Here is a 19,982-nt window from a genome sequence, read left to right on the forward strand (position 1 = left end):
TTTTTATTTATTTATTTGACATTTGTTGACCGGGGTTGGTCCAGCTAGGACAGAGCCCTTTTTCAGTGGAGACCTGGGTAGAAAAGCTCCACAGTTAATGCATAAATTTAAGTAGACTTAGTACAAAGATAATAATACAAAATCACACGTAGATATATACAAGCGCAGATTAACATGAACGACCATTAGCCTGTACATATCAGCATGTATTAGGGTACAGTGCAGAGTAAAAATGAAAACAGTACCGATCAAATTTACAAGGCAAAGAATAGTGGTCACAGTGAGGTCAAAGGTAATTAGGTAAGTGTTTCTAAGCTTAGTCTATCAACTGTCGAAAGTTATACATCAGTACAGATCAAACTGGCTGTGAGAGGGAGAAGAGAAGGTAACATGAACAATCTTTTTAAGAGTGTAGGTTTGAGGCAGAGAGTTAGTAAAGATCGTTTGTAGTGCTGAAGTGAAGAGTGATGAGGAGAAAGGTAGAGTTTAACTGAAGTAGAACTAAGGTGAGATAGTGGGAGGGCTATAGGGATGGATTAGTCAGGGAGGAGATAGCACAGACATAGTTTATTTTTGCTTAAGTGATTTTTTTACTGCCTTTCTGAATTGTAGTTTGTGTCAGATGTCAACTGGTAGTTTATTCCAGTTTTCAGGCCAGGTAACAGCTATAAATGTTTTTTCCTATGCTGATCTTGGGTTTGTGAATGGATAGGAGATGTTAGTCAGAGCTCCGGAGTGTTCTTGCTGCGGTGTAGGAGGAGATGATAGATGTTATGCTGGGGCAGAAAGTGGGCTGGTAAAGAAAAGAATGAATTATCTGAAGCTGAGAGAGGAGAAAGTTATGGGGGAATTCTAACCAGTTCAGTTTACGGAGTGCTAAGCAGTGATGAGAGAAGTATGGTAGTTCTGCAGCACATTTAGCTACCTTGTTATATGTAGACTCTAGTTTAGTAATGAGTGAGGTCTGTAGACTAGTGACAATTTGAGAGCCATAGAGAAGGGTTGGGAATAGGTAGGCATGAGATAGAGCTATTTTAGCTTTACTTGAGAGAAAGGTTTTGTTTCTGTAAAGGAGACAAAGTTTTTGATGTGTTTTCTTAATGTTACTTAGAACATGCAGGTCAAGTTTTAGCTGGTCATCAATAATGACCCCTAGCAGCTTGGTGTGGCTTTCTACTGTGATAGGTATGTTATTGTGGGACGTGATGGTGAAGGATGGTTTCAGGTGGGTCATTCTTTTAGGTACAAAGAGTAAGAGTTTGGTCTTTTTTTGGATATAGGATTAGATGATTTTGATTGAACCAGTTTTCAATGGACAGAAAGGAGTCCTGAGTTGTAGTATGGAGCTCGGGAAGGGTATTAGCAATGGTGATGACTGTGGAGTCATCTGCCTACTGCATTAGTGATGAGTGTGGGGTAGAGGTATATGATTGATTAGTAAAAATGTTAAACACCAATGGAAGTAGGATTGACCCTTGGGGTACTCCTATCTGTTTAGGGAGTTTGAGGGAGATAGCAGAGCTCCATTTGACAGACTGCGAATGGTTGCTGATATAACTAGAGAACCAGGAGATAGTGGTGGGGCATAGGTTTAAATGAGAGAGCTTGTCTAAGAGGAAACTTGTTTATTCTGATCCCTGGCTTGTGAGATGGTGTTTATGAAGGAGATGAAAGCAGTAGATGTATTATGACCAGGGCGGAAGCCATGTTGAATCGGGGTGATTAGGTTTTCTTGAGTGAGGTATTGTAGGATTTGTTTGTGAACACATTTTTCCAAGATCTTAGAGAGGGGTGATAGAATTGCTATGGGCCTATAGTTGGATAGTTCAGTGAAGTTATCTCCTTTATGGATGTGGAGAGTGTAGAACATTTTCCTGATGGCTGGGACTTTAGCTTCAGTAATAGATTGGTTGATAAGAATGGAGATGGGTAGGGCTAAGGAGTTGGCAGCTAGCTGGAGAAAGAGTGGAGGGAGACCGTCTGTTGAGGGAGAGGAAGGTTTGAGCTTCAGGAGAAGAGATTGTATGTATTGGGTGGATACAGTTTTTAAGCAGAAAGCAGAGGAGGTATTAGAGGAGAGTAGAAGGAGTGGTGGTTGGGGTGGGGTTAGTGTCTGGATGGTTGATAAGTTTACTAATGGAGTCTATAAAGTAGGAGTTACAGTTAGTAGCAGTTTGGAGGGGCTTGCTAGTGGTGCTTGGATGGGGAGTGGATGGGTTACCAGAATGAAGGATTTGATTAATTGTATGCCAGTATTTCTTTGGGTTATGTAGGTGAGTTTCAATTGTCTCTTCCTGCTGTTCATCTTGCTCTACCTTCAGATTTTGTGCAATGGTTATATTTATATTTTATTTGCATGACAACATTTAGAAAATGTAATGAAGAAGTGCTGGAGTAAGTTGGCTGCATTGATAGACAAAGTTGCACAAACGTGTATATGAATAATTGCACATCAAATGTATAAACTACAATGGAAATGTAACTTTAAATGTATGGAGCTTTGAAAATGTGTGAATGTAAAGTATTGTGTGTGGCTTAAAATTTACTTTGACATAGTCTTGCTTTTTATCATGATTGATTTTTTTAAAATAGTGTACAAATGTATTCTATGTTTTATTTCGGGTCTATATTAGAAGACCGAAGATGCATTCTTTCGAATGCATCTTGGTCAAACTTAAAAGACTGAAATGGCAAAATATTGAAGTGGCATTTAAAAGAATTCTTTCCCTGGGAAGGAATTCGCTTGGCCGCTTTGGTACTTTGCTGTTTTCGGCACTGTAGTGCGGTCTCGGAGTTGGTATATTTAAGTAAGGGGGTGTGGGGGCCACAGCCCCCCCCCACTTAATGTAATGTTTTAAATTGTTTTCTTTTTTTTTGTTCTGACAGTTCGATATTGTAAGCTTTCACTTACATAGGGTCGATTAATCACCGTTTGCTTTTTTAAGCATTCAGTGATATAATATAGACCCTTTATTTCAACTGTATGTAATACTTCTTGTCAATGTACTTAATGTAATGCTATTTTTTTGATTAACTGTAACTGTAGCTGTAGCTTTTCTCCTTGGGTCTCCACTGATAATGGGCCTTCAGCTCAGTTGGACCAACCCGGTTAACAAATGATAATAAATAAATAAATAAATAGTTTATGGCATATTGTTGATTTTGCACAATATTAAGTATCCGAATACTTGGACAATAATAAAATGTTGTTAGAGCTATGCGGGTCACTTAATTAGGACTCTTCTTCCTTTGTTTTCTTTTGTAACACTTCACAACTTTATTGAAAAAAAAATTTGTTCTGTTTGTTATAAGAAATAACTGTACAATACCAAAATAGCCATGTATGATACTTTAGTTCTTTAAGAATACCATAACAACAAAATATGTTCAGTTTGAATCCATACTGTTGGAAACAGCATATTAAAATCATACTCTCAGCAATTCTGTACTGCTGATTTCACATTACCACTATGCTTGTTCTCTGACAGTGCCCTTGCATGTAACGTATGTTCATATATAGAAGCTGCCACATGATCTATTTTGCAGTACAATAAAAAATACCTGCTTCCTTCCCATACTCTTTGTACAACAAATGATTTGCAGTGAATTGAGAAATTACATTCCTTTATACTTCTTCAATGTCTCATGCATCCCTATATGGTCAGACACACATTTAATCAAAATTGTTCCACCTCACTAACAGTGGACGTCAGCATTGAAATTAACAAGAACTTGCTCTATCACCATTAGGTTCTGTTCATGTATGTAGTTTAATTTACATGCTGATGGATTTTGGCCTTCTTACAGGCATCTGTTTAAAATGATAAAACACTTTAAAGTGGGAAGAATTTCTTTTTAGAACATGCTGATATTATTCAGTTAATAACCACTTTGGGCTCAGCTGTAGTAAACTTTCAAGCACCACTAAAAGTCTCGTCATAGAGAAAGATTTCAGTTATGGTGATTTCTGATGATCATTTGCCAGATGTTTTAATGTGGGCTCCATTTGATATTTGTTACGGTTTATTTATTTTTCAGTTTATCGCATCTGGATCGGTGGCAGTTGCAGCAAGCAGAAACACAAATACCTGTCTTGTGAGTTGATGCTTTGATTTCATTATCATGTATATGAAATTAATTTGAGAGGAGTGATAAAGTTAATGGCGGTGCTGGATTCTGCTCCCTCAAACTTTGGTGCTCCCTCAAAGATTTGTGATTCATTCATACATCAATAAGCCACAGGAAAAAAATACTCATGTTTTTTTTTTCAGGTTAAGTCAGCCTTGGCTTTAAATTTTATCAGTGCTATTACTGCAGGCATTAGCCTTATACTGTACATCATCGACATAGCGCATGACCACATGCAGTATACGAAGACATGCAATGACAATGACTGGCCGTACTCTTATTATTACGGTTGCAGTTATATTCAACGCAGAAAACTGGTAAGTTATCAAATGTTTGCACTGCTGAACTGCATGATTAAGTAAGTTAACATCATGCCATCATATCTAGAATGCAATGTTATTTATGAATTTTAAATGAGATCTTGTTAACAGAAAGCTGAATTGTAGCAATCTTAGTTAGAATGACAAAGGCTGCACACTCATTGTAAACTTTTCTCTACTCTCTATCAGTGGAAGGAGGGAGGGGTGAGAATGACTGTCATTTCAATCTAGTCCAAGCAAAGTGCTGGTTCAACAGAATGACATACATATGGAGAGGGGTCTGTCAGAAAGAATGCACATATGCTGTATACATTTTGGTCCTGTGTATGGTTTTATTTTTTGAAGTGTGGGCTTTATTTCAATATTGTCTGCCGTGTGTCTCCAGCAAGTACCTGGAATTGTTATCTGTTCAAACTTGATGGAAGACATACATAGAGAAATAAGATGGTGTCAGGCAAATTGAATTTGGCAAGAAATGTGTATTAGCAAAGGCCGAACAAGACAAGAAAATTAAATGAATCATAGAAACAACATAAATTAGCAACAATAACATCTGTAGTGGTAGTAAAAATGATAATTAGTTTAGTGTGAAGAATTGCGAGCAGAATGGAATATTCAGAATGATGTTTTCACTTATCATAACGCCATCTTGCCACTAAGTGCTTTAAAAGTCAGGGATATAAAGAAACAAAATATTACTAAGCTAATTTATACTCAAAATACTCTCTACTGAAGCAAAGACATTGTTTTCATGCTTCTCTGCATATCTTTCTATGTGGCCTGATTCAAATGGCGGAAAAGCCTATATACCAATTTAATTCAAACCAAATCTTCTTGTCTTTTTTAACAAGTAACAATAAAATAATAAATCATAAATAATAAAACATCTGTAATTTGCAGTTGTAAACATATCCACAAATGATGGCTATCTGATGTCTCAGCGGAAGTGCATTGTGTTTCAATAACAACAAACAAATAGTGAAAATAAGCTTCTTTCAGCAGAATATTGTCAACTGATCTTGTAGTTTGTACACACTCCCTCGGGACAGAATGAATGACTGATTTTAGAGGTATGAATATATATATATATATATATATATATATATATATATATATATATATATATATATATATATATACATGTCATCAACTTGACTGAGATAAAGGAAAGATGTGATCTTGGGAGGTGGAAAAATATGATGAATAGAATTAGATCACTTTTGCAGTAGTCTAAGCTATATGGGATTTCCTGCCAAGTGTTCAGACCAACAAGACAGTTTTAAAAGCTTGATGAAGCCTTCCATAAACCCTAGCCATTGCTATACACAAGGAAATCAGTATAAAGGCAGTAACTAGGCAGCAAAAAACTTCAAAACTTTCTTGCCGGTAAAGAGTACATTCCTTCAAGGACTTCAGATGATAAACATTTGGTTAGTATTTCATCAAAGCTGGGCAGATAAGTTCTCCATTGGGAATTACCTTCCACTCCCTTAATCTGAAGAAAAATATGTTGTGCTGTATGTAATATTTTTGCTTTATGGCATTTCTGCACTTGTTTGATTACTTTACACAATAAGCTTTCCCATCAGAGCAACATTTTAATATGTTGCTTATCTGAGGAAAGTCTTTTGTGTTTTTTTTTTTTGTTTTTTTTTTTGCTTTGCTAAGAAAATCTAACTTTTACCTTTGGATTGTTTGTTTAGGGCTGGAATCTTTTCTTGGCAAGGTGATTTTGACAAATTTTATCAAAGCATTTTTTTTTTCTTTCTAGGCTTATGACCCACCCTTCAGAGCTCCATTAACCACTATCAGAAACATTTTTTGGCTGCAAGCCAGTCTTTATTCGCTGTGGGGATTTCCTCATTTTTTGTTCGTTTTGTGAGGAAATGTGTACTGTTTATGCATTACCTGTTGGGAGAGGCTAGGACAAGTGTGTCTTGATAAAAGATTTACCTTAGAAATGTCCTGGTTTTGTATAAAGGTATCACCAACTCTTCTGGGCTCTGCTATCCACCGGTAAGACTGATGTTGTGGCCAAGACATTGAGTAAGGCGCCATTAAGTTTATTGATCCCTCACTGAGCCACAAAAAGAAAACAAATTATAAAGAAGACTTAGGTCTTTAAGACAACATCTGTGCCTCAGCCACTGATGGGTGACTCTGCTGTGGCCATTTGTGGTTCCTCAGAATGCTCTTCTTTTTCTCCTGAGTCCTCTGCTGTTGCTCCCATGATGACATCATGGACCAGGAGTGAGACATATCCTCTGTATCTGTATAATTGCCTTTTTGGGGATCCTTTGGTGTTGCTCCATGGGATGCCACCATGAACCATGAGTGAGGCACATCCTCAGTATTTGTACATGTGCCTTTTTGGAGTAAGGACTAACCAGTCTTTCAGGCTTCACTGGAAGGTACCATAAAGTGTTCCTTCATTATATTAAACTGTGGAGTCACTTTCTTAGAGTAGGAACTATTTTGCCTCTTTTCCCTTAGGGAGTCTGCTAGGAAGATGAAACATATGTCTGGACATATTTCTTTTCCTGAAGCAGATAACTAGATGAATTTAGCAAGAGGGTTGTTGAGAGCATTTCAGTCTCTAAACGATAATGGTTCTCCATATGAAAAAGCGGGAAAGAGTTTGTTCCCTGTCAGATTCTGATTCCCAGTATGAGGAATAAGATTTAGACTGGGATAGTGTTTTTCATACTTCCTCACCAAAAGGGTGGATTCTGACTCTGAAGACATATTTTCCTCAGATTCCAATGCTGAAGAATGGTCCTTTGCTAATGTTATTGTCAAAATGAGGGATTTTTTTTTTCAGTGGGGACATAAAAACATGTCTGAATCTCAACAAAAATATTATGAGTTATTACAGGAAGAGTTTCCTCAGCTTGCACAAATTATTCCTATATTGTCAGCATTAGAGGATGCCTTTTTGTCAGTCTGTAATTTTCCTGACAGTCAACCGTCTGCTCAAAAAAGTATATGTTGCATAAAGTATCGCAATCTGCTAAGTTTCTTTTTTAAGAATTCCAGGGCAGATTCTGCAATAATTTTCTCTTTCAAAGTCAGCTTCTACCACTCATCAGTAAGCAGCTAGCCTTGATTCTTCTGACAAACTGGGAAAGGTTGTGGATACATTTGGTTAAAAAAATAAATAAATAGTTTATTCTTCTTCCACTCTGGCATTCAGAATTGTAAATTGTGAGGCACACAAGCCTAAATTTTTGCTTTTGTCTTGTGATAATTTAAGGAATCCAGTAGCTGAGCTTTCACTTTCATAATCCAGTGTGTACAGTGTTATTGGTAAATGTCTCAAGTCATTAAACTTTACTTGAAATGTGCTTATGACACTGCAGATGTTGTATCTCAAGCTGCTGCCTCTGGCTGTGTCCAGAACATTTACTTGGTCACAGCCTCAAAAGTTACCGTAGGATGTTAAAAATGAAACTTTAAATGCTCTGCTGGATATGTATCTGCTCCTTACTCTATGGAGATCCTTAAAGAGTTTGATGAAGATAGAAAGTTAATTTTGGGGGGGTTACCCATGTTATTCAGCTTTCCTTTCTTTTATATAACAGAAAGTCTTCTTCCAGTTCAGGTTCCTTTTTTATGAAGCAGAATAAATACTCTCAACAAGGCTCAGGAAAACACAATTAAAAAAAACCAGTGTCTGGATGGTTCAAAAGAAAGGAGGATATTCCCATAATCAAGGGCAGGCTAAAAGGTTTGACTGTCTATAAGCCCCCTCAAGATCTTTCCCTCCCCACTCTGGCAACCCAGCAACAATTTCCCAAAGCATAGACTTTTGTTTACCTCTAGACAATTAATACTGTAAACATTTGGTTATTGAGAACAATTCAAAAGGTCACAATTTCACTGAGATTCCCTTCCTCATTTTCAAGGTATCCCATCACATCCTTTCAATCAAACTGGCCTGTTGCCTTTTGTTCTGGATCAGACACTGCCTTGTGGGGTAACAGAATCTGCCCTGTCAAGATAAAAGAAGGAAAGAGTTTTATTTAAAAATGTTTCTAGTGCCAAAGTGAGAAGGATCATTGGGTCCTGACCTTTCATTTCTAATCTTTCATATTATCAATACAGAATTCAAAATGATTTCCACAAACCTCTTGTTACCTGTTATTCCTACTTCCAGTTTTCTGCTAGCATTGGATTTAAGAAAAAAAAAACACTTACCATCACACTCCAATCAATAGCAATTTTAGGGCCTTTTGTGTCTGGTTTGCATTTCCAATTTGCTGTTTTGACTTTGGTTTATCTACAGCTCCAGGATACTTGTTTGTCGTCTGTAACACTACATTTCAGGTCGCAGGGCTTTCACATTTTTCTTTATTTCGACAACTGCCCCATTTTTGCAGATTCCTCCAAAGCTTGTCATTAATCTCTGGTATGAGTAACAAAACTGTTTCTCAGCCTGGAATGTCTCATGAGCAGAGAGAAGTTTCTCATTTCTTCTCACAAGGTAGTGTTTCTAAGATGTCTCCTAGATATAACACTTGTAATGGCCTTTCTTCCACATTACAAAGTTGAGAATTATAGAGAGCAATTGCTGATATATTCAAATCAAACTCCAACATCTGACAGAGTATATCTTAGAAATCTTGCCCTCTACTGTTTGCATGATTCCCTTGGCCAGACTTCACATGAGAAAAAATAGAATAATTTGTCAAGCCAGTATTGACTCAGCAACAGTATCCCCTCTCATTTCAAATTCTAGTGCTGTGGGTTGTGAAAAGTGAGTTACTCTGCTAGATAAATCAGTTGTCTCCCGGCTCAGGTCTTCCTATCTCCCTTTCAGCTCCTACCCCCTTGCTTGGGGGCTTATGCCAAAGAGGGTTTAAGTACAGAACCTCTGGAACAAGCAATACAAGTTTAAGCACATAACTATTAAGGACATGATGACTCCAGTAAATGCTATAAAATCTTTGAGCCATCCTTGGACTTCACATATTTTGTTAGTGATCACAAGTAACAGTACAATGGTGTGTTACATAAACAAACAGGGGTAACCAGGTGACACCTCCTTTGCAGACTACCTATAGTAGCCTTGGCTCTAGCAACTCAGTCAATTCTCTCACTTGAGGATATTTATATTCCATCAGAGCAAAACATTTGTGCAGACAAGCTGGGCAGGACTAGGACAGATCCTCATGAGTGGAGACTGAGCCTGGGACAAGGAATCTTCCAGAAACTGATTCATCTGTGTGGATTTGTTTCTATTCAAAATAGACAATAGACAACTGAAAAATATTCTGCTCCAGGAACCTTTGCAAGCATGCATGGAAGGCTGATGCCTTTTCAGTCCCATAGATAGAAATATTTATTTCCACTTTTTTTCACTGTTTTCTCTAACAACCAGAGTACTTATAAAGATCCAGAAGGACTGTTCAAAGATAATTGTGGTGACCACCCCACACCTTTGGCTCAGGCAATTGCCATTCTCCCTTCTTTTGAAAATGCACAAGAGAAATTACTATAGGTTCTCCCACAGAATGGGCTTGCTCACACAGGATGAATGGTGTTTGGTATACCCCAACCTTCAACCTCTTCAATTAAATGTCTGGATAATGGAAATCGAATTAATGTTAGGCACCTTTTCACTGAGGAAATGCAGTAGATATTACAGAAGGCACTAATAAAATAATCTGACCACCATGACTATTAGCCTATAAAAACTCCACAGGCTTTAATGTAAAAGAAAAAGGTAAGCACTTTCACGGTGTACATACCGCTTCTTCAGACCATATGTATATGGTCTAATGAAAGACTTCCAAGTAAACTGAAGACCCACTTTACCAGGGCTCTGCTACTTCTGTGGCTTTTTGGAAAGGGGAGGACTTTAGAATCATAGTAGAGGCAGCAACTTAGTCATCTGCACATGCCTTTATCAAATACTACAAACTGGATTCCAATTCCAGGTTCAGAGCAGGATTTGTTATGACTATTCTACATGGACTCCCAGACTCTGATTCATCTTTCTTCTCCCCTGCTGTCTAAGCTTTTGTATTCATTCCATGTAGTTTATGCTACGGCAGCAGTGATCTAATGATGAACATAGTAGAGCTGTGTAAGTAAACCTACCACAACAATAGATGCTCAAATAGATGGCTGTTGCATTAACCTCTCTCTCCATCCCATTGTTTGTTATTTTTATGGCAGGGTGAGAGATTGTTCTGTGTATGCACCCCAGTGAACATGGCTTTAGTCCCCTTCTTTTTGGACAAAAAAAGTTCTTTGTGCATGGCAATGGCTAGGATGTGTAAAGGTACCCTAAAGCTTTGGAAGCTGCATGGTTGGTCTGATCTCTTGGTGAGGCATCCCACTTGTTTTTTCGCTACTGCGGCAGTGATCTATTCAAACAAATACTGTTATGGTAAGCTTATTTATACAACTGTACTATCTCCATTCTTGTCCTGTTCGATTCTCAGCTAGAGCGCCTTCTGTGTGGCGACATGCGTGAATGGGCGTGCCTTCGTTGAAGGTCGTGCATCAGGGCTGGCAACTTGGCACATGAAAATCTACTGCCAATCATTAGCAGACTGGAGTTCTGCTGTTGCGACCCCTAACCAGGAAAAGCCGAAAGACACAACTATCTCCATTCTGCAAGGTATTCCTTGCTTAAAGAATGGGATAAGGTGCTGAACAGAACAGAGGGGTACCAGACTGGACTTTAACAATGTTTAGTCAGGCTGCATTCTGACACCTAGTTGCAATACAAAGTTTAAGCTTTAACTTTGCAGAAGTGCTTTTATCAGGACAGACACTTGGATTTTCCTGTAGGTTTGTGCTTGAATCTTTTCTTGTGTAAGCAGCTCTACCTCAGTATAATATTTTGTGATGCACATACAAATGTGCAAAACACTGTGGAGCAGTCACTCATCAGCATGTCTAAACCTAGGCATGCTACAGTAAAATAAAATGATAAAACAAACATAACTTCAGAATAAAGACCCAGCTTACTAGCATAATACTACTGGGGGACAGAAGCAGTAACCGAGCCTTGATAGTAGAACGCCTAGTATCTCATGTACTGTTCTTTTACAGCAGTGTAACTAGTATTCACCAATGCATTCACAAAAGGGCTCTATCTGTTTAGTTAGTAGATTAATGAGGGTTATGTGAAGATAAGTAAATTTACATTGTTTAAGGAGGAAATAAAAAATCTTACCATGACACGGAAGAAAAAGAATTAAATGCAAAAAACAATGCATACCAGATGATAAATGCCGCATGCTTAGCAATTTATGGGGTATACTGTTTATGTGGAAAAATAGGATGAGGTATGTTATCGGAAAAGCAAATAAGTAGTGTTGATCATTGATAATGAGGTATGTAAACAGGGTACATCAGCTTTATCAAAGTGTACCTTTACATGCAGTAATTCATTTTCTAGAAACTGGTAACATATGAAGAGATAATACTTACAGTGTGTCTGCTAGAGAAGGATGTGGGTGTGGAGCAGCATAGTAAGATGTAGGTTAAATGTGACAAGTAGCAGTATAGGAAGGCTACGAGTATTACTTTTGCATGGTGGTTATAGTTAATGTCTGAGTGAATGCTATACTTTATTTCTGGATTATTTCTTAAAATATTAATGACATTGAGAATAAAGGTATAGAGAAGTAGTGATTAATGGGGAAGGTAGGAAAGGTGAAGGGTCATTTATGGACCTACACAAGTCAAGCAGTTGGTGCACATGAGAAAATACCAAACATCTGTGCTTTTGATTAGCAAAGGTCAGTCATTTTGACTTTAGTTGTATATATTGGATTCTTCCTCAGTGCTCCTGGCTAGTGTAACAGCATTTGAGACAGACAATGGCTAACCTTTTGACCAATGTAAACCAAAGAAGTAATGGTGCAAAAGAATTGTTTAACTTTTACTTATGCTGCAAATACATCTGATAGTGGAATTGTACTTTACTGTAAATTTAGCAAAGCATGGCCAATAAGAGACATTGATAAGCAGTATGTTTAACAAAATTATGCAGGTGAAGTTGTTTCCTATGAATTCTAATCATAGGTCCTTACTTGGCTATTGATCTGTGAGGATCATAAGAAGCTTATCCTTACATTCCAGTGGCAGATTTTAGCCATTATATTTTGTGTACAAATAACCCAGAGATGGGCGGGACAAGATTATATTGGGACATTTACTTGTTGCCCCTATCCATGAGGGACATGGATGCAAAACCAGGATGAATTTGTAACTTCCCATCCATTCATTCAAATTGCATTTGACTCGACTTAGAGAAATACTTTTCTTTATGTACAATATAAGATGGTTGCATAGAAAAGGTATTCTTTATGATACATACCTGTTACTCCAACATGTTCTAGTTATGTTGCTAAAGAGACTGAGAACTTACTCATGCTAAATATGGGCTTGTAAACGTATACTAGGTCTGAGAAGATAGGGTCTGTTGAAGCTGCGTACATGAGGCAAAGGGCACCTCTTAGTACCCTGTATTATACCAAGAAAAAGGACAAAGCTTTGAGACAGTCTGCATATTTTGTGTGATTTAGACCCTTCATTGTTTCCATGAAAAGCATTGTGGTCACTCCAGTTGTGACAAATGTTTGGACAGGTACATACCAAATGGGTTTATATATTCAAAGATCAGCCTGACAAGAGCAGGTACAGTGGAATGGTTACATCCCTGTTCTTGGATGCCATACCTTTAAATATAAGCTGTATGAATAAAAAGGTCTTCCTTGTAATAGTGTTTATGTGGTGATCAAAGAATAAGTCTTTGCTGATGCAGACTCACGTCCAGATCCTTGAATATGGGATCAGCTTTCTTAGGTGTGTTGTCAGTGTGATAGTTATAAAGGAATGCATGCTTGTTGAAGGATATGATTATACATTTCATGGCATTTAGTTTTAATCCATGGTTTTGACACCTGCTATTTGCTTTGGGAAAGGCTCTCATGGAGGATTTAATGCCCTCTGGGGAGTTTATGATGGCACCAAGTTTACATTAATCTGCAAACACATTCATCCATAAACCCTTAACATTTGATTTGATCTCCAAGATGCCAGTACCAAAGAAAACTTCCCAGTGGATTGAACCCTGGCATATACAGGTAGTGGCAGGTCTTTTGAAGAAGGTAGAATCAACTACTCTAATTTCCTGGGTTCTATTTATCAGGCAGTTTGCTATCCAGTGAGTTACATTAGGATTTACATTTAGCTGGGAGAGTTTATCTCTGTTACCTAAGTGAGGGATAGTGTCAAATGCCTTTATGAAGTCTAGATGTACAGTGTGTACTGATTTGCCCTCACCCATTGCTTCAGTAATCTTCTCAAATTAGTTGGCTAGGTTAAGTAGGCAGGATCTGCTCTTAACTACTCCAAACTAGCTTGAACTGAGACTTTGCATGGTACATATGTCCTTATTTATTAATTCCACAATGATCATTTCCATAGCCTTAGAAATGAGGCTGGTCAGACTTATGGGTCTGTAATTACCGAGGAGCATTGATCCTCCACCTTTGTACAAGGGGATAACCATTGCTATGCTGTATTGATCCAGCATGAAGCCTGCTTGGAGGTTATTGAATAACCTCTGTAGCGTATCCGAAAAGTCATGTTTCAGGCTGCCCATTAGGTAGCTCATTATGTTAACCAGCCCATACCTCTGAACCTCTAAGTGCAAGAAATCTAGACAAAGCCCAACAAAATGGGGACACAAAGGCCCAAAAATAAGGACATGTTTTAAATATTGCTCTTATAAAGTTGCTAGAGTAAAAGTGTTTGTTTTAACATACATTTTCTGAAGGATTTGAAAATTTGAAAATAAGCTAATCACCCTTGACATCCACATCCCACCTCCACCCCCCCAATAAGGAAACCTCCGTAAAAAAACTTCTCCAAAGCCAACTTCATGCTACTTAAGTCAGAAATGGCAAACTTCATGACACCCATGCAGACAGGAACTGAAAATTCGACTGCTGAATCCTACACTAAGGCACTGTACAAGCACATCCACTTGTGCATGAATCGTGCCATCCCAAATAGAACCAAGATACTCTCCTCCAAAAAAAGGAAGCCAATATGGTGGTCCCCTGCCATAAACAAACTTAACAACAGGAGGAGGAAACTGTTGCAGAAAAGAGGAAAATCCCAGGATGAAAAAACTCCCTTACCAGCCTCAGTAAGAAGCTGAGATCCCTCATAAAATTCTCCAAAGCTAGTTACAAAAATAAAATTTCCAAAGATTCCAAAGACAACCACACGGCATTCTATAGCTATGTCAAGAATCTAAATGACAATGCTCAGATCTGCTCTGAGCTACAACAGAATGGCATTAAATATACTGATCCCAAGGATATTGCCAATGTCCTGGCAGATCGATTCAGTGCCAACTTCACCCCCCCTCTCACCTCCTAAAGGGCCCATCTCAATACTGAAAGATTGCCAAATTCCGGTAATCACGGCCACACAGGTAAAGACCACACTCTCCAAAGCTAAGAATACAGCATCCATGGGACCAGATGACATCCCAGGCTGTGTACGACATGAGCTACAAAATGAACTGGCACATCACCTAAGTGTCATATTTAATCATAGCCTCACTTCAGGCTTCGTGCCCACTGAGTGGTGCACACCTACAGTTATCCCACTCCACAAGCGGGGATCCACCTTGGAAACAAAAACATTGGAAACCTTCAAACACTGGATCCCACCCAGTTTGGGTTCATGAAGGGCCAATCTTGTCTCCTGAACCTGACTGACTACTTTGAATCAGTCTCCAGTGTCGTGGACGAGGGTAGGGCAGTCCGCACAGCCTATCTGGACCTCTGGAGTCATAGATAAACTTACTAAGCTGGGCATTAATCCCTACATCACTTGAAGGGTTGCCAACTGGCTTACTGACAGAACCCACACTGTAAAAGTAGCCAACTCCAAATCCAGCTCCAGGCAAGTGATAAGTGGAGTACCTCAGGTTTCAGTCCTGGGACCGCTCTTGTTTGGCATCTACTTCTCTAAAGTACAGGCCAACACTAAGGGACTATGGCTAACAAAGTTCACAGATGACTGCAAACTGGGAGCCATTATTGAATCCCCAGATGATGTGGATATTCTACAAAAGGGCCTTACAGAAACAGATGCTTGGTGCCAGAGCCATGGGCTCAAGCTCAATGCCAAGAAATGTGTAGTTATCCCCTTTGGGGAAAAAAACATGTACCCAAGAATTACCACATAAGTGGCAGTACACTAAACACCGAAAGTGTGATAAGAGACTTTGGGACACAGGTAGACAGTGGTCTCACCTTCGATAACCACATTGCCACAACAGTCAGGAAGTCTTTCTATGTGGCACACCTCATCACTAAGGACTTTTCATCCAGAAAAAAGGAGGCCATTGTCCCACTGTACTCATTCCTTATTAGACCCATTATAGAATACAACGCCCCATTTGGAATGTACCTCTCAAGACATCTGCAGCAACTGGAAAGGCCACAGAAATATCTCACTAAAAGAATCACTGGCCTAAAGCAGATTTTCTATGCTGACCATCTAAAAAACCTCCAGCTATACTCTGTCGCATATCATCTACCCAGAGGTGATCTCTTCTTAACATACAAGGCCATGTCAAACCCAGAGCTGTTGGACATGCTGCACTTAAAGAAATCCCAATCCCTCAGAGCCACAGGCTCCAGGGATCTAAACCTTGTCATCACAATTAACAAAACATGTTGGAGGGATAGGTTCCTGACCCAGAGACTCCACATACTCTGGAATAGAATGCCCATACATGTCAAGCAGAGTACCTCTTTGGCTGTCTTCAAAAGGAACTTTGATGATTGGATGGGAGATAGGAAATTCACCCTGGGGATCACGTCAGTCACCCTGCTAGACAGGGGTCCAGGGAAGTAAATATTGTGGGAAGAAATAGCCAGGGAATTGTTATGGCTAGGCTTGTATAGGCCCTAGGGCCGATAACCTAGTACCAACCTATGAAACTATGAACCTATGAATTGAAACTCAAATGTATGTTGTTATTTACTAACTTCAATCATCAGAATATCCAAGTGATTTGTCAGAAAACCACAAATTTTATGAGGAATAGACCAAAAATATGAGCCAAAAATCTGGACATGCTGTGAAAATTTGTACACTTGAAAGGTACGATTACCATCCGAATGACGTAGTATTATTGGCACTGGATAATACTTTGTGGACTTGTTTTGGGAGATATGAGGGTTATTTATTCTAAATATCTAATAGCTGGGAGCCTGCTGTGAAAAATAGTTTATTTATATTTTTCCGGAATATCCATAATTTAGTAATTTAGTTTAAAAAATTTCAGACAACAGCGGTATTAGAATCATAGTAGGATACAGCAAAGACACAATTTCAGCATTTTTGGAGGTGTGCCAACTTCTGTTAGCCAAGTTTCATTTTGTTCGAATACAAATCATGAAGTGATGCTGTTGTGAATAATATTTAAACCAGTCAAAATATTTTAAGGTTCATAGAATTATGCATTTTATCAAGATGAAACATGCTGGAGCTGAAGTGGAATCAGCAACATAAGAATTTAGGCCCCAGTATTTATGTTCCAGATTTATTACAGGCAGTCTCTGGGTTAAGGACAAGATTTTTTTTTGGTCTGCCCTTAAGTCAAGTTTGTATGCAAGTCGAAACACATACATATGATTCTTATTAAATGTCACTTAGTCAAATGTTTGCCATAGTCTAGTATTTATTTTACTTTTCTTTGCATATAAAACACTTTAAAAACATTTCCAAACAAAAAAAAATCTTAAACATAATACTGTATATTGTAACTATGCTTCCTTGCTTCCTTTGCATATAAAACACTTTAAAAACATTTCCAAACAAAAAAAAAAATCTTAAACATAATACTGTATATTGTAGCTATGCTTCCTTGCTTCCTATGAGCTATGCTTCCTTACTTGTCAAAAAAGGAGGAAAAAATGCCCAGTATCGACCACTACAAGAATCTAACAAAAAGGTACTTGGAAGGAGAAATCATACCAACGTTGAGTAAAAACTCCACACCCACACCGATGTGCACACACACACACACACACGCACCCACACACACACACCCACACACACACACACACACACACACACACACACACACACACACACACTCTCTTAACCCTACTTTACCTATTCCATAACTAATCCCCTCCCCTTATGCAACCACCCACCTGTTAACTGCTGTCAGAGGATCGCTTGCTTTCACTCTTCAACCTCTCTTTACTTCCTATCAGCAAAGCTGGTTTAAGGCATCTTGTTAAATGCATTGTTCATGAGGACTTCTTCACACACACACACACACACACACACACACACACACACACACACACACACACACACACACACGCACACACACACACACACACAAACCATACCTCTTAACTGCACAGATTTTCACAGAATGTCCAGATTTTTGTCTCATATTTTTGGTCCATTTTTCATAAAATTATGGTTGTTTAGCAAAAGTAGTAGGAAATTATTAAAGACTGAAGTTAGAAAATAATGACAGATATACCTCTCAGCTGTACACATTTTTGCAGAATGTCCAGATTTTGGCCTCCTATTTTGGTCTGTTTTTCATGTACTTCTGGTTTTCTGGCAAATTAGTAGTAAATCATTAGATATTGCAGTTACAAAATAATGAGTTCCAGACTTCATATACTTCAGAAAATTCATGCTAATGCAAAACCTATTATTCTATCAACTTTCTAGGTTTGTAACAGCAATATTTAAAAATTGTCCATATTTTTGGGCAGTTATCCCACTTTTATTTATGGCTTTGTCCAGAATTTTGCTCAAAGAGGGTGAGAAGTATAATAACAGTCATTTGAGTTTCAGAATTCATACCCTTCAGAAAATCCATGCTAATGCAAAACCTGTTATTCTATCAACTTTCTAAGTTTGTAACAGCAATATTTAAAAATTGTCTCTAGTTGTGGACATTTGTTTCACTTTTATTGATGGCTTTGTCCAGATTTTTTGCTCTAAGAGATTTAGGGGTATTAGACACACACACACACACACACACACACACACACACACACACACACACACACACACACACACACACGCACACACACACACGCACACACACAAACACACTCTTAACCCTACTTTACCTATTACATAACTAGCTGCCTCCCCTTATGCCACCATACACCTGTTAACTGCTGCCAGAGGATCACTTGCTTTCACCCTTCATTCTCTCTATCATACACACAGCGTCTTCCACATTCATACCTGCATTCACTCACACATCACTTTCACTTTCTCTCAATATGTTTCACACACACAGTCATTTCCTCATTCATACCTGCATTTACTCACACATCGCTCTCACTCTCCTGATCTCTCTCACACAGACACACACACACACACACACACACACACACACACACACACACACACACACACACACACACAGTCACTTCTTCATTTACACCTGCATTCACTCACACATTGCACCCACTCTCCTAATCTCACATCTCACACACACACACACACACACACACACACACACACACACACACACACACACACACACTCACTTCCTCTTTCATACCTGCATTCAATCACACATCGCACGCACTGTTCTGATCTCACACATACACATAGTCACTTCTTAATTCACACTTACATTCACTCACACATCGCACCCACACTCTCAGTCTAACACACAGCCACTTCCTCATTCATCCCTGCATTCACCCACACATGATCGCTCTCACTCTCCCAATCTCTCCCTCTCTCTCTCTCACACACACACACACACACACACACACACACACACACACACACACACACACACACAGACACACACACATACACAAACACACTTGGACAGCTTTTAACTGTTTTCATTTTTCTTACATTATTTCCGACATTGCGGCAGCCTGTTCGCATCTATGGGTTGTCTGCATGTCAGATGTCCATAACCCGTGGACTGCCTGTAATTGCATCTCAAGAGTAAACTAAAGCATTATACTACACAGAGGCTTATCAAACTGCAAAACTGTCATGTGTTACAAGGATTTAGGGCTCACTGAAATGGAGTCATAGTGGTGCAGCAAATAGTACTGCCACCATATTTCAAGAGGTTCCCTGGTGCAGTCTGTGGCTTAAGTGCATTCTGTGCGCAGTCACATATCATGCCTGTACATCCATGTTTTATTTACAGGGACTCTGGTTTCCTCCCACATCCCAAAGATATATTGTCTGCAGGTATGCAAATGGTGTGTGATAAGGTAGATGCTATGCATTCTGTGATACAACAGCAGCATGTCCAGAATGAGTTTCATTGCTTTGGATAGACTGCAGTGTCCCACACCCCTTCAAAGGAAAAAGTGGGTCACCCAAAAATGAATGGGCAGATGGATGGATGAATTGACAGATGGAAAGAACTAAATAGTTACGTTCAAGGGAGAAGTAAATTGTCCTTTTTATTGAGAACTATGTAGAGTATGTGTAGCAAATACCACCATAATGTGATACAAG

General features: G+C 38.7%; 1 protein-coding gene across 1 annotated transcript in view; it reads left to right on the plus strand.

Annotated features, from left to right (window-relative positions):
* LOC122811900 (membrane-spanning 4-domains subfamily A member 4A-like) overlaps positions 1-19,982 on the plus strand; it is a gene marked incomplete at its 5' end in the record, with an annotated part of 116,671 nt that overhangs the window by 70,233 nt on the left and 26,456 nt on the right. Inside the window, 2 exon segments of the mRNA XM_044084052.1 lie at positions 4,039-4,095; positions 4,272-4,445. Of these exon segments, the coding sequence (XP_043939987.1) occupies positions 4,039-4,095; positions 4,272-4,445 (231 nt within the window).

This window comes from Protopterus annectens, chromosome 9.part0, assembly GCF_019279795.1.
Source record: "Protopterus annectens isolate FY-2018-M chromosome 9.part0, PAN1.0, whole genome shotgun sequence".
NCBI lineage: Eukaryota > Metazoa > Chordata > Ceratodontiformes > Protopteridae > Protopterus > Protopterus annectens.